Source organism: Haemorhous mexicanus, chromosome 4 (assembly GCF_027477595.1).
Source record: "Haemorhous mexicanus isolate bHaeMex1 chromosome 4, bHaeMex1.pri, whole genome shotgun sequence".
Lineage (NCBI taxonomy): Eukaryota > Metazoa > Chordata > Aves > Passeriformes > Fringillidae > Haemorhous > Haemorhous mexicanus.
The window spans coordinates 40793195-40818192 of NC_082344.1; the positions used below are offsets into that span (position 1 = coordinate 40793195).

Below are 24998 nucleotides of genomic sequence, written 5' to 3' on the forward strand. Positions count from 1 at the left end.
TATCACCTTCAAAACTTTTAAAATAATTTTCAGACCAGTTTATTTTGCCACTTTAGGAAGGTTGATGTGCTTTGTCTTTTTTTTATACACATGCCTTCCAGTTTGGCTGTTATTGTATGACTACTTTTACCAAACTTGTAATCAGTGAGGAACACTGATTAAAATTCTTTTAGACTTCTAATATATTTTTAATTTTTTTCCTTTAAAAGGGGGTGTGGGCCATAATTCTTAAAAGAGAGAGGAAGCCGTATAAGTTCCTAACTAAGGCATTGTGGTTCATATGGTGACTGGTATAGTTCTTTGATTGTGATTTGACTTTGCTTTTTTTCCAGACGATGTTTGGAAAATCCTTGTCTCATTTATCTGTGGAGAAATGACCATGCACCTAAACACTGCTAGTTCCTCTTCTGTATTTTTAATGTCCATAAAGTCCTGAGATTAAGTTAGTTTTCTTCATAGCATCCCCTATGATTGCTGTGTTTTAGATTTGTGTCCAGGGTTAGGGAGGAAGGAGAGAGCAGCTGTGTCGTGCTGAGCTGCTTGCAGGGGTTAACCCACCACAAATGCTTTCTATCTGATTTGTCCTCTGAGCATGGATATTGGAGGAATGGGATCAATGAGTGTGCCTGTGTATTTAATTTCCTTGTTTTGTGAAATATTTTTCCATGCCAGCAAGTATGGAATATATTTAGGGAAAGAAGGGAACAATAGATAAATGCATTATAATGCAAATTGTGCCTAGCAGTTATAATGAGGCTAAATGTAATAAAGGATAAGTCAGTTCTGACAGCAACAAAACAAACAAATTTCTTTCAGAAGGGTTATGCTTCAGTCGAAGAATTGGCAAAGTGGAAGCTCATAACTGTTTTATAGGTAATGGAAGTGGAATGAGAGGTTATTCAGTTCCACACAAACCAGGGGAATAAGAAATTCCTGTCTGATTGAGACTGATGATCCAGGGTGGTGACTGAGCATGGCAGTGTGTAAACCTGGCTACTTTCTATGCTGCCTTCCCTTTGGACTCTTCCAGCATCTACAGCTGTTTAATTCAAATTTTCAGAAGGTCCTTTTGCAGTCCCCCTATGGACCTGTCATCCATCACAGTAAACAGCAAGTTTCCATTGGGTTTATCCATGACTTCCATGATGTTTTAAACTTCAGTTGTATACCTCTCAGCCATTGTATCTCCAAACTGCAGGGTCTTGGAAATGAAAGATGAGTGGCCTTTCTGGTCTTTCATCTCAAGATACCTTTCTACCTTCTCCTTGATTTTTGGTTACCCTACTCTGCACTTTCTCTGACTTCTTTTGAGATGTGGAGACCAGAACTAAATATTACTGAATATATGAATGCATCAAATTTTATGTAATCAAAATTATGCTGTCTTTAAGCATCCTTCCTGATGATGCTGACTTTTTTGTTGGCTTTTATAGCTGCCTCCGCACTCAGAGCAGGAATTAGATGTGAGCTGAGAGCTCAGCAGTGTTCTGACAGTCTAGTGGCAAAGCCTTCCTTTTGATTTTTGGGGTAAGTGTGAGATGATGCTCTCTTCAAAAGTCCTCTCAGGGCTTTATTTAGATCCATGACAGCCTTTGACTTTCTTGCAAAATATGCCTTTTCACATGCCCTTAAACTTCCCTTTTCTAACACTGACTTTTGAGTTCCTGAAAAAATTATGATGGAAGAACAGAATAATGTAACACCTCTGCATGTTGTATGTCCTCCCTGTTTAAACTATAACAAACAGAGAACTCAGAATGTTTCTTGAATAAACTCTTTATTTTGAATTGGAGCCAGTCTGACTCTCGCTGTTACCATGTTAACCTAGAAATATTATATGCTGTATTTTTCTTAATTTCTGGAGGTTTTTTACGTGGAATGATGTAAGGAAAATAGTGTAATGTAGTAGGAAGTATTACGTGGTTTAATTGAACATGGATATGAGTTAGCATTGTACCCTTGTTGCAGTAAAAGCAGAGTGCATAATGGGTGGATGCCCTAGAAAGAGCTTAGCTGTTTGGAGCTCTGTGTGCTTTTTCCTCCCACACTACCCCAACACAGGAGAGATGTTCACAGATGCAGAGAACCTAGCAAAGACCTGCTAGGGAGGCTGGTTTTGGCTGGGAAAAAAGTCTAATGGGGAATCTAATTGCATCTTTTCACTCTAAAAAAGTGAAGTTGCAGAGCAAATGGAAATAAAATCTTCTGAGGAGTGCAGACTGAGAGGACACGATGCAATATGAGAAACTTCTACTGAGGTATGAGGGAAAAAGCTTTCACTGGGTCAAGCAACTGGAACAGGCTGTCCTGAGAAACTGGATAAAGGGGTGTAGGGGTGTCTGAGGAACCCCACCTCACTGTGAACCCACCTTCAGCAGGTTTGAATGGGTGACATCCTTCTGATCTCAAAATTTTGTTTGATTCTGTGACATTGCTAAAATGCGTGTTGTTTTCTGGAGATTTCTGAATGATCTAACATTTGTTGTCCTGCTTAAAAATAAACAATTTTAGCAGGATATCTGAACCTTCAGCAACATTTCCCTGTCATACTCTTGGATAGTAGTATTGGAAAAAGTTGTGATTGTGTGTTTTGGAGTGCTTTCATGGGTGGTGCTGATGTGTTCTGGAGACTTCACACTCAGACACTTCAAAGCCTTTCTGTCTAGTGTCTTCCAAAATCACCCACCCTTGTTCTAACCCCACCAGCCTCACTGATCACTGAAAATGCTGAGCAGTTTTCAAAATGCCAGCCCTGCTTCTCAGTGAGAACTTCAAATCTCTTGGTGTGGAGAGAGAGAGGAGTGTGGTAAAATTGTTTTAAACAAGGATGCAGGAGATGTCAGTGGCCGTGACAATTCTCTTCAGCGCCAGCACTGCCTCCCCAGGCAGGTCTGCCTGTGTCCATGCAGCTGATCTCTTTTTTGCCTGCTGTCCCCAGTGCCATCATGTCACCTCCCAGCTGTAAAAAAGCTGTTGCAGCAGAGGGAGGAGCTTGGTGGGAGCAAGCTGGGGGGACAGGAGTGTGTGTGGAGGGCAGGGGTGGTATGTGGCTTGTGGCTGCCACAGATGAGTGTGCCAGGTTACTCGTGGTTACAGGACTCTTTCCCAGCTGAGGCTGGTTTCTAGCCAGCTGCTTTCTTCTGAGGTTTCTAGTAAGCACTGAGACTCTGCTGAGGTCTGAGCCAGAGCAGCCTCAGAAGCACCCCCTGTCCCACAGTGGGACCAAGGATGCCATGCTGTGGACTGTGGCACTGTTTGCCTCCATGTCACCTTCTCCTTCATAAAATGCTCTGTCAGTGCCCCTTGCACATCAGTTTGAACTACAGCTCAGACTGCATTCAGGTGAATGTGTCCTGCATGGGTATTTGGTCTTTGGGAATTCTTTGGGCATTCGGTCATTTCCAGAACGAGCTCACCAAGGTAAGTGGGAACAACAGCTGGTGATGTTCTCCAGCAGTCAGTAACTTCAGTAAAGCATGTTCATTGAGCCCCTCCAACCATAGACTTCTCCATACTTGCTCAACATGCATTTAGTACCAACTCTTAGTACATTACACTGCTGAATGTAAATAAACAATGGATCATCAATTGATATGGTCTGCTGTTTCTCTGTGTGTATATAGGATGACAAAGAAGCCAACAGACCCCTGCCAAACAAAGGAGATCATGGACTAGGAAATGAGAAATTCAAACCTGTGGTACCTTGGCCTCATGTTGAAGGTGTGGAAGTGGACTTGGAATCCATTCGAAGGAAAAATAAGGCCAAAAATGAACTAAATCAGCATGGTGTTGATAACAAGCAGCAAAACATCCTCCAGAGGCAGTATCTCACATTCAAACCTCAGACATTTGTATACCCAGACCCTGTGTTACGACCTGGAGTCCTTGGTAACTTTGAACCCAAAGAGCCTGAGCCTCATGGAGTCGTTGGTGGCCCTGGAGAGGAGGCGAAGCCATATGTCTTAGGAGCAGATTACAAGGAATCCGTGCAAGCCAGCATTAAGGAGTTTGGGTTTAACATGGTGGCGAGCGATATGATCTCGCTAGATCGGAGCGTCAATGACTTGCGTCAGGAAGAGTAAGCAAACCTTTTGTGTTCTCTCGGTTCTGTGTTGGTGGGATTCGGTCATTTGCTTTCCATATAGCTGAATTGATGCCTAAAATATTATTTATTAGGCCACTCAAGGCTTCTTGTGCTGAAGGCATGACTGTTGTACTATACCACGTTTCCACATATTCTTCTCAATGCTGTTGCAATGATTCCTTCCATGAATACTTAAGCTGGAGTGATTTATCTCTGAAGTAATCTGTTTCAGTGCCACATGCTTGTATTTCCGTGTTCTGTGTCTAGCCATAGTCTTCTCTGTCATAGCTTTTCTTAGTCCTTAACTTCTTAAGATTTGTCTTCAAGAAGGAAGGATTATCTTTATTAGATATCCCTCTGCTAGTTTTTTTATTCAGTTTTGATTTACCCCAATGCCTTTAAAATGGAGCATAAATAGAGAACAGAAAGAAATACTGTTCTCTTTAAAACACTGCTTATTTACCTGCAGTAACAGAAGTATGGATCTGCAGTAGTGATGGTTGGAATAGTCTTCCAACAGTTTCTCACAGCATTTGCCCTAAAGAGGAAAGCAGTCTTAGAAAAAACATTTATGTACTTGCTGAAAAGGTGTCTAATTTGTTGTGGGCAAAATCTGGAAAGTTACTAACATTTGCTTAAGAGTTACTAACAGGTTTACATAGTATATTCTGACTTTTGATATATGTTGAAGGCAATTTTGCTCTCAAGTTAATCTGCATTTAGTATAATTTTCCTTGTTAAATATCAGTTAGGGATGGGTTTCTGAGCAAACTGATTTAATTGCAGGGTATTTTTTAGTCTGTTTTTTGGTTGGGGTTTCGTGGGCAGTGTATGAAGTTAGATATGATGTTAAGTACTTTGCAGTTTTCACTTCCCCCTCATCCCCAGCAATGGGGATTGCTGATCCCTGGACTGGGTACCGATCCCTGGGCTCTATGTTTCCAGCTGTGGTAAATAATCTGTTGGTGGTTCATTGACTGGTTACTGGGGCTCTGCTCTGGCCTTTATGGTGGGTTTTCTTTTCATTTTGCAAGGTAGGAGAGAACTGGCCAGCTGTGGGTCTGAGTCATACCCATGCATGTGCAGCTGCTTGAGTTTGCTATGTGGTGTGCTCTCCCTGAAAGCAAATGAAGCGCATGAGCACAGAATTTCACTTTACTTTGTGCTGTATTCCTCAGGTGACTGACTAAAGGTTTCCACTTCCTGGCAGTCAGAGGAGAGGACCATGCCTGTCTGCTGTTGGTGGCAAGGAAGTGCCAGCTGTCCTGGGGGCTCACTTTGCTTTTCTTTCTTTGCTGTGCTCACAAGTTGGTCCTTCATACTAAAGAGATTTTTCTGAAAGGGAAGGAATGTTCTGGGTAACCTGTGTAAGTCAGCATTTTCTTTTTGGGAGGTTTTTCCTTGGACACTGCTGCCTCTGCTGAAACATTTCTTCCCTCTGTAAGGACAGCAAGTCAGAGGTGGCAACATGACACATGCAGGTGGGACTGGGCTGCCTCTGCCCAGGTGAGTTCTGGCAGCAGAGTTCTGGCAGTACTCCTTCCCTTTCATTTTTAGGTGAAGGACATCAGACAACCTGTGGTATCTCTCAAATAGTTCCACACCTTTAGGTTCCTGAAGTATTTTTGATGTGATCTCAAAATTTGTCTTCTGTTCTGAAGGACATTAATAAATAGATATCCCCAAAAATTATTAAATACTTTGAGGAAGAGGGGGACAGCCATGAAAAGATGAATTTTAAAAACTGTTTCCTTCAAGCACAGTTGCAGATAAGCCTTTGTGAGGTGAAAGCCACCAGCTTGAATCAGTTAGGTTTTAGTATTTAATGTTTTAAGCAAGCAAACAAAACAGCATAAAACACAACGTGAACAAAAGGTATTTTTCAGACAACATTATATTCCTTACTTTATGTATTGAATACTTGGGATGCTTGCAATTGCCTAAGTAGGTTGAAGGTTTATAGCTTCTACGTGTCTCCTGGGAACAGAAGAGGGGGGAAGCAGTGTGAGATTGGCTGATACTGCTTTGTGCTTTCAGGCTCCCACATGCTCACTTTCCTGCTCTCCCCAATACCTGAGAGAAATGCAGCAAAAGGTGGCAGATTACCTATTGGATGCACCATTTATTTTCCTCCCACTGATCTATTTAAAAAGACATTTGTGGCTGGTAAGGCCACTCAACATTCATTTGAATCCTTCCAAAGAACAATATAGTATTTTTTTTGTTGTTGCTGTTAATAGTAAGTTGGCATTGCTAATTGAGGAAGATCTTTCTGGTAAAGACTGAATTATTGGTTCATAGATTGGTAGAGCTCCCTTCAGCTCCCTCTTTCTTCAAGCATCAGAATTTTGAAGCGTTACCCAGTGCAGTCAGGTTTGTTCAGTGAAGTATGCCAAATGCTTTCCCAGGCTGTGCTAGCAAGAGTGAAATAGTGCTGCAAGAACTGTCTCTCTCTGCTTAAAAGCCATATAGCCTCAGGGCTTGTCCCTGCTGGAGGGAGAAGAGGAAAGAAATGCCAGTAAAGGGAGATTCAATTCTGCTATGCTTGAATTTGACTTTGTAGTCTGACATGTTGCCAGGATGATTTGCCAGCTGCCTTTATTGATTCCGTAGGAACTTTGCTGGAGATTCTGGGCAGTCTCAGCTGCTGTAAAAAGCCTTAATTCTTGCTGTATCCCGTAGGGAGGAATGACACTGGATGGTGTGTTCAAGTTTTTTGTCAGGTACATCAGACTATTTCCATTTTGCCAGTAACACATACTCTTGGCTTATGGATTTTAATATATTTCAGTGTTGATGCCCAGCACTTGTGTTGACATACAGCATGTCATAAGTTTGGTAAAAAAATCAAGAATGTATGGGGATATGTAAAAGTCAATGTACAAAATTTAGAAGATGGCTCATCTCTCTGCAGTCTTTCAGTACTCTGCAAGGGGGCCAGGGTGAACATAAACTAGATTAGTAGAGAAGTACCTGTTTTCCACATTATTTCTAGCAGCAAAGAAGTAGAGCAGGCTTAGCAGGCCCTGTCTAAACTTCTGTACAGTAACTGGAAGAAACTTTTTTTCTTTAAACTTGGTGATTTTTACCTTTTTTGGATCTATTTTAATCATCCTGATAGGTGGCAGACCTGCAATGAAATAATTGTTAGCTTTTGGGAAGAAGGATATTAATTTAATTGCTCCCTGCTTTTTGTGTTCAGGAGTCTGCACAGAGGTAGAGCTGAAGTAAAACTAGAGTGATAAATTTTCTGGATTATTTTGGATCCAAGATAAATACACTGTGCTAAGGAAATGAAAAGGGACCTAGGTTTGAGGGTGAATACTGTCAGGTAACAAGGTGTGTCCTCTCAAAAAAAACCCCCAATAGATAACTGTGGAGCATTGCTGCTAGGAATAACAAGAATCAAGTTGTTTAACCAGTATAGTGCTCCACTTGATCAGAGTATTTTAAAATAAAATTTACTTTTAAAAATTCATCTGTACTGGGTCTGACTGGTGATTGTTTCTCTTGACAACTTTAGCTCTGGCCAAAAACATATGCTGGTGAGAAAACATACAAGAATGGATAAGCGTCATTCCTGGCAACCAGTGCACTGGGGCACTGGAGCCAAAAATTGCAACAGGGTTGTCATGCTTCAGAGACCTCTTTCTGTGCACAGACTTGTCTTTTGAATGCATTTATAGTCTTGAAATTAATGACATCCTGAGTCAGTGACTGCAGAATGTGGTGCTTGTTTTAACCTCTTCTCCCAGATACAGATACTGTTATGTGCCTCTGTGACTCTGCTGCCCTGTGATATGGGACTATCAGAGATAGCTCCATGAAGTTCCTAGATAAATGTTTCATGTTCCATCATTATTATTCCTGCTATTTCATTTCCTTTTTTGTTAACTCTGAGCTAAAATTCTGACAGACCTATCCACGTCTGAGTCCAAGATTTTTTAAACTTTTTTTTCCCCAGTGGTAATGCAGAGTTTAGGATCTGTCACTGAGTCTGTGCACTGAGTGGTCTAACCCTCCATATGCAATCATTCCCACTTGCACTGAGCTCTCCTGCTGGCTCATTTCCTTGATAGCATTATTGAATTATTCTGCAGCTGTTGATAGTCACTTTCATTGCAACTTACCAAGACCTTTTCTATTGTTCAGCAGTGACCTGGAAGAAGAGGTGGGCTGCTTAGCTCCCAGCACAGTTATGCTGCTAAAGTCACAAACTTGCTTACAATTTGGAATTAATAGACTTCAGCCGTTACTAGCCTAAGAGATCTGCCGTAGTTTGATGAAGAACTGTACCTGTAAAGAAAACAACCTCATCAAATGCTTTGGAAATTCAGTTACTGTATTAATAGCCTCACTCATGTCCACAAAATTTTTGATTCCTTCGAAAGATGGTAATATTTTTATGTGGCCTGGCTTTTTTTCCACAAAAGCTGTGTCTACGGTTTACTAATTTTGTTATTTATTACTAGCTTCTATTCAGCACGGAAGTCAGACTTAGTGGTCTGCAATTCTTTAGAACCATTTGATAAAAATTGGTGTTGTGTGTTCCTCTGTTTACGACTAAAGTCAGCAGTGCAGTACAAGAGTTTGTTAATTCATGTTGCATTGTTTAGGAAATACTGGGTTTATTTTAAAAAAAGGCAGTTAAGCTATTCATGGCAGAAAATTCCAGTAGAAGCTATCGTGCAGGTTATCTGAAGATAGGACTATTTAATAAGAAGTATCACTGTGTACTTGCCCTTTGTTTTATTCTCTTCTCAGTGTATCTGGCGTTGGGCACTGCTGAGAGTTCAATGGAAATACTTAATTTAGATTTCCTGCTTCTGAAGTGGTCTCTTTTCATTTTGGTCATGTATCAGCCCACAGACTTTCTGGCAGGCATCCTACTTCTGGTGTTTGAAAAAAATAGTTCAATAGCAGCTTTCATACCAGTAAGCTATTTCTCCAACTTGGGTTTTGGGGGGTTTGGTGGTTTTTTTGGTTTTTTTTTACTCTACCTCTTTATTTACATGCACTTAGCTTGAATTAAGACTCATTTCTGTTTCTCTTGTTTGGACGCCATCCTGTGTATTTAAAGAATGTATGTCTTACTGCTAACAGCATCTGGTTTTTAATCATGGTGTCTTTCCCTTCTTCACAGTTCCTCTTTTCAAGAGGAGGTGTCTCCTGCCTGTGTCTTCTGTCCTGTCAGGTGCTCTGATTCTTCCATACACGTCACATTCTTCCACACACAGGTGCTGAGTCTTTCCTGGACATTCAATACTTCTGTGTGGTGCTATTGATGGCTTCCCCTTGTCCTTATGCTAAACAATCCCTGGCACATCTAGACCCTAGTAAACTGGCTCAGATTTATTCTAGCAGAAAGCAGTCCTTCGTGGACTAAAGTTAACTAAAGTTAATCAGTTCCAAAAATTTCACCCGGTGCTAATGAAGTCAAGGTCATCCTTTCCTGGATCCTGCTTCTTGAAGGTGGGCAAGAATTTGTTTTGGTCAGTCCGAAGGAACCACTTGTGAGCACCAGGACCTTGTAAATATGGTAAAGCATCATCTCACAATGACATCACAAACTTCTTCCATACCCTCTGGTGCCATCCATCCAGTCCCATGGATTTGTGCTGTGTTTATCCCATTTGCTGTGATATGTCCAGGCAAGTGGTCCCTGACTCACATCTGTGGTGGGTATTCTTCCTCTTCTGCAGGCTGCCCCTAGGCTCAGGGACTTGGGAGGTGTGGCAGCAAACCTTGCAAGTAAACAGTCAAGGAAATCAGATATTGACTGTCTCGGTCTTTTATGTGTCCTTTGACACAAAATTTTATCTCTTTTACAGTTGAACTCATGTTTTCTTTAGTCTTTCTTTAGCCTACAAGCTCTTCTCATTGCCCTTTCCGTCTTATGGATTTCAGCTGTACAAAGCTTTGCCTTTAATGCTCTCTCCATGGGCTCAGGCAATATTTCTGTATTCCTTCTAGGTAGCCAGTCCATGCCTCTACCTTCCCTAGTCTACCTTTTGGAGTTCTTGGTGCAGCCAGGAGGGTTTTCTGCCACGCCTGTTGGACTTCCTGCATGTGGGAATGGATGGCTCCTGTGTTTTGGGGAGGTTATCCTCAAAGATGCCACTCCTGGGCCCTTCTTGACAAAGTTGTAGCACCCAAAATCGTAACTTTCTTATGGCAGATATAAGGAGACATGTAAATAATGCATGGAAGAATCAAAAGGGGAGAGAAAGCTGCGTGATGGACAAAACCACTGATGATCACAGATGTGGAGCTCTGAGAAGAGGCTGTTTAGTGTATGGCTCACAGGAGCTACACCTGGTTACACAAGACCAAAGCAGTGCAAGATGTTCCAAGGAATCTGTATTCAGTATTTCTAAAAAATACTTATCTAGGATGCATTAGTTGCAGTATCCTCTTTTTATACTTCTAGCTCAAAAGCACTATGACTCAATGTAGGTTTTCCTTTTTGAAGTCCACTTTCACAGTAGAACACTCCAGTCCACACCTGCCATTTCCATTCCTGTATTTTGCTGGGTTGGAGACATACTTACTGCACTTTTGAAGTCAAGAGGCATTTTCTTACGGTGTATTTTGAGTGATGCACTGTGAAACTCCCTGTTTCTCCTCTTAACAAACTTGCACTACTGTAGAGCCCTTAAGCCAGGGATGTTTGTAGCGCTGATCAGATTTCATGGCAGGGTAATTAACTGTGCTAGCTGAAAGAAAGGATTAGAGCTCAACATGCTTTGCTCAGGCTTGATATGCTGTTGTTATCCAACCCATGGAAGGCTTGATTACAAATTATTCTTACTGACCCAGAAGGTTTTAATCTTATGACTTTATTTGAGCTAGATTTTTTTTTTTTTTGACAGCTTCCCTTGACAAGTGTTGAAGGAATTTTATCTGGAATAGTTTGACTGGGAGAGGAAACATCATTAATGTTTATGGCATGAGACAAATTAATCTCGTTCTGGATATTTTTTTTCAATATGACAATAAATAGCTGCTGTCTACTCATCAGCATGAGCTAGAATTTCAGCTGCATCACCCACACACATCTGTCAGTATGATTGTGGCAGAATAAATATTTTTAAGTGTTTTTTCCTTCTGTGAATTATCCAGTTTGAGTTTTCCTTTATAAGGACATTGTTGCTGTTACAGGGCATAGTCCCTGGGCCATACAAATTTGTACTTGAATAATTGGATCTGTTGCCACAGGTCACCTTTGACTTCAAACAGAACAACTGGCAATGAGCTTTTGTTGAAAAACCTGAATAGATAACTCTCCATTGCTTGAGTACAATGTTGTGTGCATACAGAAAGGTATTTTTGGACAACTATTTTTGCAGCTCATTTTATAAAGCAAAAGGGAATGAGAATTGGCTTGTTTTTTAAAATGGCACATGTAGTTTTGAAGGGTGTTTGTTTTATTTTTCAATTATTTTTAGCATAAGAAAAGGAGGGAATTCTTGCCAAAAATAGACTTCTAACTTCAGTAAGAATGCATACATGCAGAGCTGTGTGATAGTAAGGCAGAGCTGTTAGTAAAGGTATTTTTTCTAACATAATTTGATAGTGCCAACTTGGACCCTTTATATAGTCCAAAATATTGAATTGTGTAGAAAATTGTTAGTACTAGATTGGAGTAAAAAAAACCCCAAAATCTTTATCTGTAACTAGTTACTCAGTATGAAATAAGGCAGATGAGTCTTAGCTCCTCATTAGAAATGGACAGTCTTACTACTCTGGGCAAATAACATGAATTTAATATGTTCTCTTACGGTAAGTAGTTACTTGTCCAGTCAACCTTGTTGTAGCTAGGAAGATTGAATACAAAGGCTCTGGAGTGGAGCCTGCTTTCTTCAAGAATGTGATTAGTTCCTTAATTATAGCACTTTACAAATTACATATTTGATACTGTTACAAGAAAAAGGATTTCAGTAATTACTTTTGGTATCTATATCATTGGAAACGAAGCATTAGGGACTTGGTTTAATTTCACATGGTACCCTGGGAAAATCTTTTATTCCAATGCCACATAATACACTGGAACTGTTCTGTAACAAAGAAAACCAGTTCTATAATGTGCACATAAATTTTTGTGCACCTCGGTGAGAGCTGGAGTCGAGAATCAGGTGAATTATAGTGGTCACACTAAATCAGGAAGGCTAGCTTTCCACTGCAGGTTATCAGCTGCCTTACTGCTGGCAAGACTCCTGAAGGGAGAAAAAAAATGGTGTTTAAATTGTAATTAGGCATGTATTGTGAGAGCATCTCATGTGGTCAGGAAAGGTTTAAATTCCAGGTATTCACCTTAAAGCAGAACCCAGCATTTTCTGTTAACATTTCAGGTCCCAGTAATGAAAACTACAGAGAAAATGGATCCTTTGTCTCTTTAGTGTTGGCTGCTAGCATTTGAAATGTTAAGTTTTGAGGGAGAAATAATTCACCCGAAGAGTACAAAGAGGTTGACAGAGGCCCCAGGTGTGTTATCTGTAGTTGGATTTACTTACCTCTCTGTGTGTGCATCTGAAATAAGATGACCAAGCTCTGAGCATGACCTCTTACTCAACAAAAACATATATATAGCACAGCACCTGGAGTATATTTAAATTCTGAGTTAAACCTTGACTTCAGTGGAAGGGCAGAGGAGAGGGGAGCGATTTCCTGCAGCTGTTTGTGTAACCCTGCAGGTGCCAACCTGTAGCACAGAAATTCTGGGGCACATGGAGGAATCATTTTGTCAAATGAGTTGTAACCTGAATGTGAAACTAAAAAATGAAATGCACTCCTTATGCTCTGTCTTGTTCCTGTTAACCAGACTGTACTGTGCTAGAGCATTCAAATAAATATGCATGGTACAAGTTGTAATGCAGTCCAGATGAGCATGGGTAGGAACTTCAGGGGTCAATATCTGATGAGCAAGGCATGGTGGAAATACAGTATTTCTGTGAGACTGAGCTCACTGCCTCAAGTTCCATCCTAGCTGTTTATTACATTGGGGAAAGCATGTAAAACTTTGATAATCCCAGAATTAAACACAGCCTCCCTGCAATACCCACAGTGTGTCACCAGAGTGCAGAAGGCCTCGAGAGCTGTGAGGTCTTCTTCATTTTAAACCAAAACAGGCAAGCAGAAGGCTTTTGCTCCATCTCTTTCTATGGGTATTTCCCCTTCCCTAAGGAAAAGATTTTATTTTAGCCACCTAGATACCCCAGCTTTCCTGCCCTGTGCTGTTTATTGCTTCAGTTTTTCAATGCTGGATAAGTGATAGTATGGGCAAGATTCTTATGATTAGAAGAATTGCAAAGGTGATTCCTTTCATTCTCTTGCTATCCCTGATGTTGGGTTTCTGTGCAAACCTTGCCCTGGATTTGGATCTTGATGCTTTCAGAGGTACAGCTGATACAGCTTTTGATTCCAAGGGCACTAATAGTAAAATGTAGTCACATAGCCTCACATGTTACTTCAGGAATGGAAATGGGCAAAGCTCGTAGCTGTTTTAAAAATAGAAAATTCTATTTCAGCATAGGTTTAAGCTGTTGGTAGTGTGTAATAGAGGTTTTGCTGCTGTCTGCTGAAGGGAAAAAAATTATTCAGCTGATCAATCTGTCCTTCTTGCATTGTTTGTTTGCTTCTTTTCCAGAAGCCCTGTTTTGTAAGTCCACTGATATAATCTCATTTTGATGTTGCTGATGCACAAAAATGCCCCACAAGGCTTCATAGGTAACAAATCCAGTATTAGCATTAGATTTACTTAGTTGTATCCTAACAAAGAAATTCTGTGATCTGTTTCTGTCTATCCTGTCTGCTCTAGACTTAGGCAATGATCCCTCTGACTTGCAGGTGTTAAGCAGCCAGTCTCAGCTATGACCTTGGTGATGTCAATCATACAGATGAGCAAACAGTTGAAGGTGTTTTGTGAAAAAAAAATCCCATCCATCTTCCTAGGGGTTAGGTTCAGTTCACTGCAGTAGTCATAATAAGTTGGGGATTTAAAATAGCAAGGAGCCCTGAATTCAGTATTAAAAGCATGTAAATATCATGCTGTCAGCTGGATGCCTGTCTCCTTGTAAGATAAGAACGGGACTTACTAGAAAAGGAAACTGAAAATGAAAGCAGATCTCCTAACTTATTTTTGGGATTTGCTTGTGCCGGACTCTTTTGAAGAGTTGAGAAAAATGCACGTTCTATAAAGCACTTATAGTAGGTGATAATACAACTGTGAATTTCGTACCTCTGTAAACCTGAAATAAAATTTAAAATACAATTTTAAATTATGAACAGTTCTATATTAGTGGAGAGGAGAAATTCCATTTTTTAATGTTGGTTATGATTTCAGGATAAATTACAAATGGAGACCTTCAGCTTGTACTGATCAAGTCCTTCATCTTGCAACAGCTGATTAGCTTCTCAGGAGCTTCTTGGCTACTGGAGTGAATACAGGAGTGTGATGGCAGCTGCCTGCCTGCCCTCTTGGAAGAATCTGTGCTGGTACATTTTGCTCTTAGCACACAAGTACAGTGCTTTAAAGTCCAGAGGTACTGATGAGTCCTTGGTACCTGCAGGTGCAAGTTACAGAGCTGACACGAGGAAAATAGTATCAGGATGGAGACTCATGATACACAGTCATGATACTCTTACTTCTGAAGTTTAGGTGCTGATATGCTGGCACAGACAGGGGTTCAGCATGGCAGGAGAAACACTTCTGTTGGCTCAAAATCTTAAATTGCCCTCTAAGTATCTATCTGATGGGGCTCACCCTTCAATTGCTGTCAAGATGCTCTCCTTTTTCAGCTGTTGCATTTTTGTTAGTGGTTAGATTACTCTTCCAGGTAAAGCAGACTCCACCTCTGGCTTTTTTTAAGCCTGAGGAAATTTGAGTCTATATCTGCATCTTCAGTGCTAACAGGGAGCCTGTATGGCCATCCCAGCCTTGGACCACGTACCCACAATCACTACTGTGGAGCCCCAGGACATCCTAAGAGCAAGCCAGTGAGTAGAGTACAAAGCTGTAAGAGCAGAAATTTCCTCAAGCCAAGGAGCACTGCAGCCCAGATGCTCAGCTTCTTGTGCAGAGGGTCTCCTGTGAAGGCACTCCTCTCTGCCCTGGCTGGTGCAGTTTGTGACTGAGGGATAAGGGACCTTGGTGTGGCACAGGCTCCAGCAGAGCTGTTCCCTCCAGGGCTGGAGAGGGAGTAGAACTAATTCACATCCTAAGTATGCTGGCTAATAGACAGAAAAAACATTACTCACCGTGTCTCAATTAGATCACAGCTGTGCCTTCTGAAGGGCTCTCTCTCCTGCTTCAGTGGTGAGTCAGTCCTGTTTTTCCCCAGCAGTGCCAGCGCTGATTGCGGAATGGAAACTTTTTATTCGTGGACTGATCTGAAGGTGTTGTTTCCTTTCACCCATGAGTTCCCCAAGGAAAGGGCACACAAACAGAGCAGCTCTTCCCTGCAGCACTGCCCAGGGAAGCCCTTTGTACATCTGTGCATGCTTGTTCCTCTTTCCCCATGCAGTAACTCTTTACAGGGCTCAGGAAAGGTGATGTGAAGTGTCTAGAGGCTAGCCTGGCTTAAGGATGCTGCCTTGTCATTCCTGCATATCTGCTGCAATGTGCCATCCTCTCAGCTCCATCAATAAGAATTCACCTTTTTAAAGTGATTTTGTTTACTAATTTGGTTCACAGTGTATTGCCACAGCTGGCCTGCAGGCTATACCTGAAAGGGCACTGTGCTAGTATGTGGGCAGGGGATGAGGCACCCAGGGGATGAAGCTAGAGGTTGAAACATTTAAATCCTCTTTGTCACAGACCCTTCTGTACTTTGAATCTCCTTGTGCCAGTTTTCAATAGCTTGGAGCTTTTGCCTGAACTTTCATATCTACTTTACTCTCTCTTTTAAAAATAAAGAGTGTTCCTGGAAATTCAGGCATATTTATTTCCTTTTTTGGTGCCTAAAATCTGCAGGGGAACCAGTACTGTAAAATCCAGCTTCAAACAGAAGGAAGGTGCATTTATCGTTTGTTGGTATGTGGTTTGCCAACCACTGGATGTCAGTGCTGCTCCACTGAGGAAAGGCTCCACCGAGGAAAGCTTTGCCTGCTTCCTTCCCTGAAGAGATGAAGGAAATTAGGCTATTGGCTTTTGTCACTCAAACACCTCAGCAACATTCACATCTCTTGAAAAAAACAGCCTCAGAGATTAAAACATTTATTAATTGCACATATCTAAAACAACTACTTTATTTCCAACCTCTAATTCTCAATTCCAGATGAGGAACAAGGTTGTGCACAGGAATTACTGCAGTCTGTCAGAGTTTATGGGCTTGGTGAGTCGGTCTGTGGGCTGTCTAATAAGTGAAATAAAGTGTCTGGAAAAAGCTGGAAGCATGATGTTGCAAGAGATATAAATGTAGTGCTTCACTGCTTGCAAATGGCACATTTAGCAACACCTGATTTGAGATTTAAGTTGGCTATGTAGCAAAAACCCTAGACCTCTAGGTTTATGTTTCAAAACTGTATTAAACTTCTGTGGAAGTGGAAGAAATAAGCCATTGAAAGATTTATGTTCTTTTTCAAGGTTTTCTTTGTTTTTGTCCTTGAAGTCAGGGTGAAACATTGTAGTTGTCCCTCTCTTTATTCAGAAATAAGCAACAAAGTTTCCCAGCTAAACCTCAGCAGGTGCAGGTCAGGAGCACAGTGCAAGCTGCCTCAGCTCCTGCCTTCTCCTTTGAGACAAAAGTGCAATTCTGCTGCCTTTTCCATGGAGCTCTTGAATGGCATTCAGCTGCTATGCTGGTTTTTTTTGGAAAGTATAGCACCCTGTTTCCCACCTTTTAACATAACCACGTCACCAAAATTAATACTGAGAATATGTGTGTGGAGCAACACCGTTCTGTAATAAATCTGTTATTAAACATATTCAATCTTCCTTTTACACAGCTTACTTAACACACCTAGGGAGGGTATCCATTTTATCTCTGCAGATGCTAAGGAAGTTGCTGACAGCTTAAATGCTTGTGCTACAAGTGTTAGTACTGCAACCTGTAATCAGCTGGAATCTTTGAGAGGGATCTCTGGAAGGAAGGCATCCATGGCCTGAACCTTTTAAACAGCCAGTCTAGCACTTCTTTATTGGTAACTGTGATTAGCTGCAGCTACTTCAGGCATAAAAACTGAGCTGAGGGATTTGAGTCAGCAGTTTGTACTTTTAGAGATTGTGCTGTTTCAGAGGTTGTTTACAGCACACCTAAGAAACAAAATGCCTTGCTAGATAAAATTTTGTTATAGTCTGTTTTGATTGATTCTGTAATTTTCTTCTTCCACAGAAACAAAATTAATAGCATGTTTCTAGCAATGTTTTATATTTTCTGCGAGGTGAGAAATGCATATTGATGCCTTGAGAAGTGAAATGCATCCTTCACTAGAGAAACTCTTTAGATACCCATGGATCTGTTATGTGAGTTCTTTCCATGTGTAACTGAATGTAGTTTCAGAAACTCCAGTGATCTCTGATGATTAAGGTAATTCTTTTCAAAAGCAGCAATGTTTCTGTGCATTTAAGCTGTTTATTGTATAAAGAGAACTATAACTAGTTGGGTTTGTGCATCTGTATGTTTAGAAATTTTTATTTTTCACTTATAATTTCTTAATACCTGATAGCTATCCTGGAAAAGTCAGAATCTCTCTAGTTGAGACTTTATTTGCTGAAAGATGAAAAAAGGAAGGATTTTTTTCCATTGAAATCAAAAGTGCTATGTCTCTATGTTCAGTGATAGGACTATATTATTAGGATATAATATAGTAATATATTAGGATATATTACTATAGTTGGAAAAGGGGCTAGTGATCAGGTAGGGAAACTTCCAGTTAAGGAAATACTTGGTCTGGTTGTAGGGAGTGAATAGGCTCACTTAGGGCTGCAGTTGGGGAAATGGACATTAAAATTGCAAATTAAATCCATTGTTGATAAATGTGATTTAGAAGTATTGGAAACTGTGGAAGGTATTGGAAGTACTCAAATTGCTTGTTTCTAAATCATCTCTGACCCCTCAGGAAAAAACACCTGAGTCATCAGCACTATTTTTGTTTGGGTTTTTTAATCTCTCTCTTTTCTTGTATTTTTTTATCCCTATGTGTCATATCTTCCAAGGAAGGAGCCCACTGAAAATGGACCAAGGCTGAAGCCTGTGCTTGACAGTCTACTTTTCTTTTTTTATTATTATTTGTATTTGTATCTGTGATGCACTTAAGCTCTATTACCTTTTATATCCTGTCTCTCTTAACTCTTGAGGATAGATGTCAGCGAAGATTTCATTTGCACAGGGATGCTGTTAAGCAGTTCTGTAAAAGACAGTGTGAAAACTAATAAAATCAACTCTTTTTGCAGATGCAAATACTGGCATTATGATGACAACCTGCTCACCTCCAGCGTTGTCATCGTCTTCCACAATGAAGGGTGGTCCACGCTCATGAGGACAGTCCACAGTGTCATCAAGAGAACACCAAGAAAATACTTGGCAGAAATTGTTCTGATTGATGATTTTAGCAACAAAGGTACATTCAGAATATTAACACAGCCCTTATAGAAAAAGATTTTTTTTTTTACTTTCCTGAAATAGTTTTCTTTTGATTTATTACCTGCCATGGTTTGAGTTGACGAATGGGAGAAAAGATTGCTTCTTCACAGTGCTTTGAGGTCTCTACCACAGTTTTGGGGACTATGCAGAAGAAAGCTGGGATAGCTAGTATCTCTTAGCTCTTGTGAAAACAAGTAGTTTGAAGAGTATCAAAGGGGTTAAGCCTGTTAGGAGTTACAGGTTTCTCTACTGCATAAAGGAATGCAGATGTCTCTTTTTTTAACTATGATAAAAACCTACCTAGGCTATCAAATTATTCAGATTAATTTTCAATATCTTTTTAATCTCTAACATCCCTTTTTAATTAAACATCACATTATGCTGCTTATTGTTTCTTAGTGAGGGGAGGAAGCTTTTAAGAATTTGAATATGTTTTCATTTCTGCCTTACTCTTCTGCCAACGTAAGTCCAGAGATTTTCTTTTTCCTTTGTAATTTACATTCTGATCTTGGTTTATTGTCAGGATGCATGTACTTGCACTTGTCTTATAAATGTAAGCATGCATTGTTTTGGGTTTTATCTTTCATGATGGAATTGTCAGCATTAATGCCATACAAGGCTGCATACAGAGAGGAGCTGAAAGTGGTCTCCTAGAGATATAAGCTGATTGAGAAGGGGAAAACAGACTGTTTTTCAACTTCAAACAAATTTCAAAATAGTGCATCAAAGCTGCTCTCTCTGAGCAGCTAAGATTTTGTTGCAGCGTGGTTCTTGAAGAGATATTGACAGAGAAAAAGAGGAGGCACATAAATAAAAATATGATTTTGACTGTGTGGGATGACAGTCTCTTCCAGACAGTGTTGGTGATGGCTGTGAGCAAAGGCAAGTTTGGTCAGTGGCACAGGATACCCTCATCTTTGTTTTCACATGAATTGTGTAGTGGCATAACAAACAGATGACCATTCTGAAACTCTCCTTTTTATTAAATGATCTGGGCTTCTTCCAGTTCCACAGCTGTTTCCTATGGGTGTATTCACTACAAATTTTAAAAATTATCTCATCACATAGCTGAGGTAGCCTTTTTTGAGTATAAACCACTATTAAAAATAGTTATTGTGTGTTATTTTTTGCATAATTCCTGTAGATAGGTAGGTATCATTTTGTTTGTTTTCACAGGAGAGGGCAAGTTACCTGTATTATAAACCTGACTACATTTGGCTTAGTCTAATAAAGATACTGAATGCTAAGTTATAGTCTTCTGTATCCTTTAACAGCTGTTGAGAATTTGGCTTAGATATACACACATGCTATAAACCAAAAATATCTTCTCTCCTAAGGGATGTAATTTTAATAATTCAGTCAGCAGACATATGCTGTGTTTTAGCTTTTCAGCTAGATCATAGCTTTCCTTCAGAGCTGTTCAAGGACTGACTTAGCTGTATAAAGTAAATGTGACACTGATTGTGGCTAGAATACTTACCAGATTTTTTTACTAATGATAGGTCTCAGTATTTGGGTTTCACATGACTTGTAGCTGACTCTGTGCTATGTATATGTAGTTCATGGATTGAATTTGTCTGGCATAGAACTTGTACTATTTTTCCAATATATGACATTTGTTAAACAAAAGCAGTATTTTTAAAGATTTTTTTTTCTTAGTACAGAACTTTTTTGCTTTCTGCTCATAAATGAACGGTTAGCAGACACAGCTAGCCTGCACCTAAGATCCAGCAGACCCTTGACTCTATATTTCTCACACTTCAGTTTCCCAGATAACTTTCTTAAATCAGAAAATTCTATTAAGAAAGCTCAAGGTGCAGTTTTCTCAGGTATGGGTGGCTGGTAAGGCAAGCATGGACTGGAATTACTCTGAACACCTCACTGCAATTGCACTGGTTCACCATAATAATTCTTCAAATTGCTTTAGGCTATTACTTGGTAAATATAATTAACTTAATTTCATTAGTTCAGTTTATGTTCCAGATGAAAAATGGCCAAGTGAGCAGAATCTTGCTCTACTTCTTTCTCCTTAGAGAGAAGAATGAGCTAGTATGGGCTGTAAAGCGTGCCAAGCTACCTGAAGAGTTCTCCAGTTGTTAGGAGAGCTGTAAAATACAAACCCTCTTAATCACAGCAGAGCTGCTGGTAGCTTTTTGCTTTTCCAGCCAGAAGAAAAGTCATGCTGACAGCACAGATACAGGATTTTCTTCTTCCCCACCTGCTTTCAGGCTGCACACTTCATGTCTGCCTTTGCACCCAGCAGACCACCCTGTGCTCTTGGAGCCTGCTGCTGAGTGACATATGCTGGGCTGGGGGGATGTTTGCTCATGCTCAGAGTGGCTGTCCTTATTTCTTAGCTGCCACCCTCTCGAGTGGCATCAAATTAAAATGGGGCACAGCAGTTGCAAACGCTTCTAAAGGCTGGCTCCTAAAAACCTCTGCCTGTCCTTCCTTACGAGAAATCCTGTCTCATCAGAAGGGAGTTACAGCTGCATAGAAGCTTACATGTGTTGTGTCTGACAGGCAGGAACAGTTGCAGTGCTTCTTGGAAAATGGCCTTTTAGTCATAATTCTTGATATAAAGTCGGTAGGGAGCGGTACTTTTGCTGAATGACGCTCTTTCCTTAATCTCTCCTGCAAACAGCAGGGTTTGACTGGGAAGAACTGTGCAGAGATATGTGCTGATTTCTACTCTGGTGCTTTTTTCTTTGTCAGAGCACAAAGAGAAGAGTAACAAGAAGATTGCCAAGCTAATTGAATGATTCTATCTCCATTTTCTATGGAGACCTCTGTATTAATTCATATTAGAGTCCAAGAAATGTTGCAGCGATTTCTACCACAGTGTCAATGAGGCCAGGCTGTTACACATGAGGGGGTTTTTTTCTATTTCCCAGTTTTTCTTCTATTGTCAATAGAAGCAGTTTCTTCTTCTGTGTGAAGGAAACAGCTGTTCTGGAAGGGCAATGAGAAGTCATAAAACTGTATTTTCTAAAGCTTCCTACAATTACATTGTGTGTATAGGTCTCCAGCACTTGTTGTGTATTTGGGCCCCAGCTTGCTTGTTTTCTGGAGCATAGAGGCCATTACCTCAGCTGGAACTGCTTTTGTAGCCTGTGCACTTGTAAAGGGAGGCTGTGAGGTAAAAAATATCAGTGTTCCTAGTAGCATTTAAAGGCTTTGTCTAGCTTTTGTGTTTCTTTCTTGTTCCCTGTGTTTCCAACTGATGCAGCATCCCCTGAGATAACCAAAGGGGAAGTAATGAGCATGGGCAGGCAGCAGTATTTTTATTAACCTGTGTAGTGGTGCTTGCCATGGGGAAACTGAAGCAGTAATCAGTGCCAGTGTTGGAGCTGAGAGCCCACCTTAGCAGTATTACAGCCCAGGGTACTCACAGGCAGGAGGCAGCTGCTCTAGGGAGCACTTCTGATACCATTTCTCTAGTTCTCAGACTGCTAGCCATGAGCTGAGGAGGAAAAAACCTGCTTTCCTCCTCCTCCTCCTCCCCCTTTGTAATCTGCAGTGCCTAAGATCCTTGTGTTTGTAAAAGACACTGATTCATGCTTTAATCATGCACTTAGACATGAGAGAGGAACTCAAACAGGGGAAAGCCAGATTGGTGATTATAATATTTTGAAAGGTAAAATATACATTTTTGAACAAAAACCAGATTGCTGTAAGGCTGTTGACAGATGTCATAAATACACATTCTAGGTGAACAAAATGTAATGCTGGCCAAACAATATTTTTGACTGCAGAAGTATCAGGATTTTCTATACTAGTGTCATGCAGGCTTTGTAGTATGGGAAGGAGGAAAATTTCAGATTTCCTGTGGGAAACAGCACTTGCTGCTAACCCTGGCATGGTTTCAGATAATGGACTGCAAAGTCCTGAGACTTGTACTGCAGAAAAGCTTTACACAATCAATATGACAGGTTTTTACAGCTCCCTGTGAGCCTTACATAGTTGAACATTTGATAAGTAAAACATTTGGCTTCATAGGCAGGAGAGCTGGAAATAACTTCAGGTTTTAAATCTTTAAAACATTCCTGACAGTCCTTCTGTAACACATACTTGGAATTTGCAGCATAAATCATGGTGTGGTATAAAGATTCTCTTAGTACCACTTCAGTATGACCTCAAAACTCTGTTGATTTTATCCTATAAAAATTTATATCACAGCTATCAAATAATATATTCTCTATTTATTACATGGCATGTTCTTTTATACAGCATATGTGATAAAATTGTTCTTTCTCTAGTTTGACATCTGTGTAACCTTGACGTTTTCCTAATGCGCAAGGATTTACAAAAGAAATTTTAAATGTGTGTGGGAAAGGGGAATATATAAAACTTGGTTGAGAAAACTTTTTCTTTTGTAAGGGTGGAGAGGAAGGATAATAAGAGTAGCAAAAGATAGTGATTTCAAAAGATTGTTCTTTGGTAGAACTGCCAAATTTTCAATACTGGAAACTTCATTTCCAAGAAACACCATTTCCTTTTCAACTACATGTAGCTTTTTTTCAAACTATTTTTTCAATATTGCTGACAAGAATGCAAAACATACTGAAACATAAGTTGTGGAAGTCTCCAGACTTCATCATTTTCACTCAGGTTGCAGGAGGTGTTTGTGCTGAAGTAGCCTGATGGCATGTTGCTGCTGAAAAGGACATCCTCCTCTGCATGTCCCCCCAATCCTGTTAGATCAGCACTATGCCTTAGGATTTTAGCCTTTATCTTTTTCAAATCCTGTACTGCTTTAGTGCATAACTCTAAACTCCATATGAAGTGTTAGTTAATTGTCTTCACATTTTGGTCGGGCAAAACAATCCCTCTGTGCCTGAGATTCAAGGGCACCTTTCAGCCTCAGGCCCCAAAAAGTATAAACAGAAGTGAATTGGGGAGGAGCAAACTGGGGGAATATGACTTCATCACCTGAAGCTCTAATTGGGGGATTAACCCCTGATCTGTAAATGGACCAAACTTATATCTGTCTGAAAAACTCCTGACCATCATCCACCTTGGGTGTAGCCTCTCTTGGAGGCTTGGGCTGCCCAAGGTGTGTGTATTGAAGGCCTTCAATAAATACCCACTTTATTCTCTGAGTCTTGCCTAGCCTCTGTTCCAGGCATCAGGCACAGGAATAGTGGCCATCAGCCCCTCAGAGCTGGTGCAGAGCAGTGCATGGATGCCTCAGCCGTAGATTGAGTGACTTATTTTGGTTCCTGACTGAGAGAAACTGAAGCTGTCGGCAATTCTTTTGAGCCTTTGAGTACAAAAATAGATTTTTAACAACACCAGTAGCTAAATCAGCATAGCCACAAACAGCAGGCGCCTGATTACCAGCCTTTCTGCCTTCATGAGTTTTCTCAGCAGAATCATCTGGGCAAAAATGCCAAGCAACAGTAGGATCCTTTTCTCAAACTGTGTAGCAGGAATGTGGTTTCCAGAGAAGTTTGGCCCAGACAAATACAAATCTGCGAATACAATTCTGAAACCATTTAAGCACAGCTCATCTCGATTCTTGTGTGGTTACTCATCCTTTTACTGATGGAAGTCCCTTTGGCTGAAGGTTTGTTGTCTCCTCAGTATGATGCACTTCTGGCCCTCCAATTATTCTCATTAATTTCAAGAGAAGATCATCGTAAGACCTGCACAAGAGGGAACAGGTCTAGATGAAGGAGAGCAATAACTTGAACATGGTGAGATTCTGCCTCAGGTTTCCAGATGATTAATAGACTGACAGAAAATGTTATGAGGGTGAAAGTAAAGGGAAGGGAAGTGTTTAACTGAAAAGTGGTGCCTTCAGCTGTACATGTGACATCATCTGATGAGGAAAGACGGTGTGCTGAAGTGTAGACACCTCTCTGGCTGCTTGGAATACAGATGAAAAGCTGAAAGCCACTCTGTGATATGTAGAAGTGGCTGTGAGTTGTCCAGCCAGCTCCCTGCAGCGTGGCCAACCACTTCAGCTGCCATTTCTTCAGATGTGCCAGACACAAACCTGTGCCATGAGCTCAGTGCTCTTGATCTCCTCAGTTTTGGTGTTTGTGAGTAGTTGAATGAAAGGTTCTTGTAGGTGTCTGAATGTCTGTAGATATTTTTGGCTTATATTAAGAGAATAAAACTCTTTATTATTAAACCTCCCCAAATTTTTTTTCTTTGTTATCTGATAGCCCACTTACAAGAGAGGCTGGATGACTACATAAAGCAGTGGAATGGCCTTGTAAAGGTATTTCGAAATGAGAGGAGAGAAGGTTTGATCCAAGCTAGAAGCATTGGAGCCCAGAAGGCTAAACTTGGACAGGTAGGAGCCAATTCACTCACAAGTCTGT

At 40.5% G+C, this 24998-nt stretch overlaps 1 protein-coding gene across 6 annotated transcripts in view; it reads left to right on the top strand.

Annotated features, from left to right (window-relative positions):
• Positions 1 to 24998, top strand: part of GALNT7 (polypeptide N-acetylgalactosaminyltransferase 7) — a 70849-nt gene that overhangs the window by 27301 nt on the left and 18550 nt on the right. For all 6 annotated transcript variants that reach the window (XM_059844537.1, XM_059844536.1, XM_059844538.1 and 3 more), the window contains exons 2-4: positions 3624 to 4078; positions 18477 to 18643; positions 24840 to 24970. In XM_059844537.1, the coding sequence (XP_059700520.1) occupies positions 3624 to 4078; positions 18477 to 18643; positions 24840 to 24970 (753 nt within the window). The remainder of the gene's footprint in view (positions 1 to 3623; positions 4079 to 18476; positions 18644 to 24839; positions 24971 to 24998) is intronic.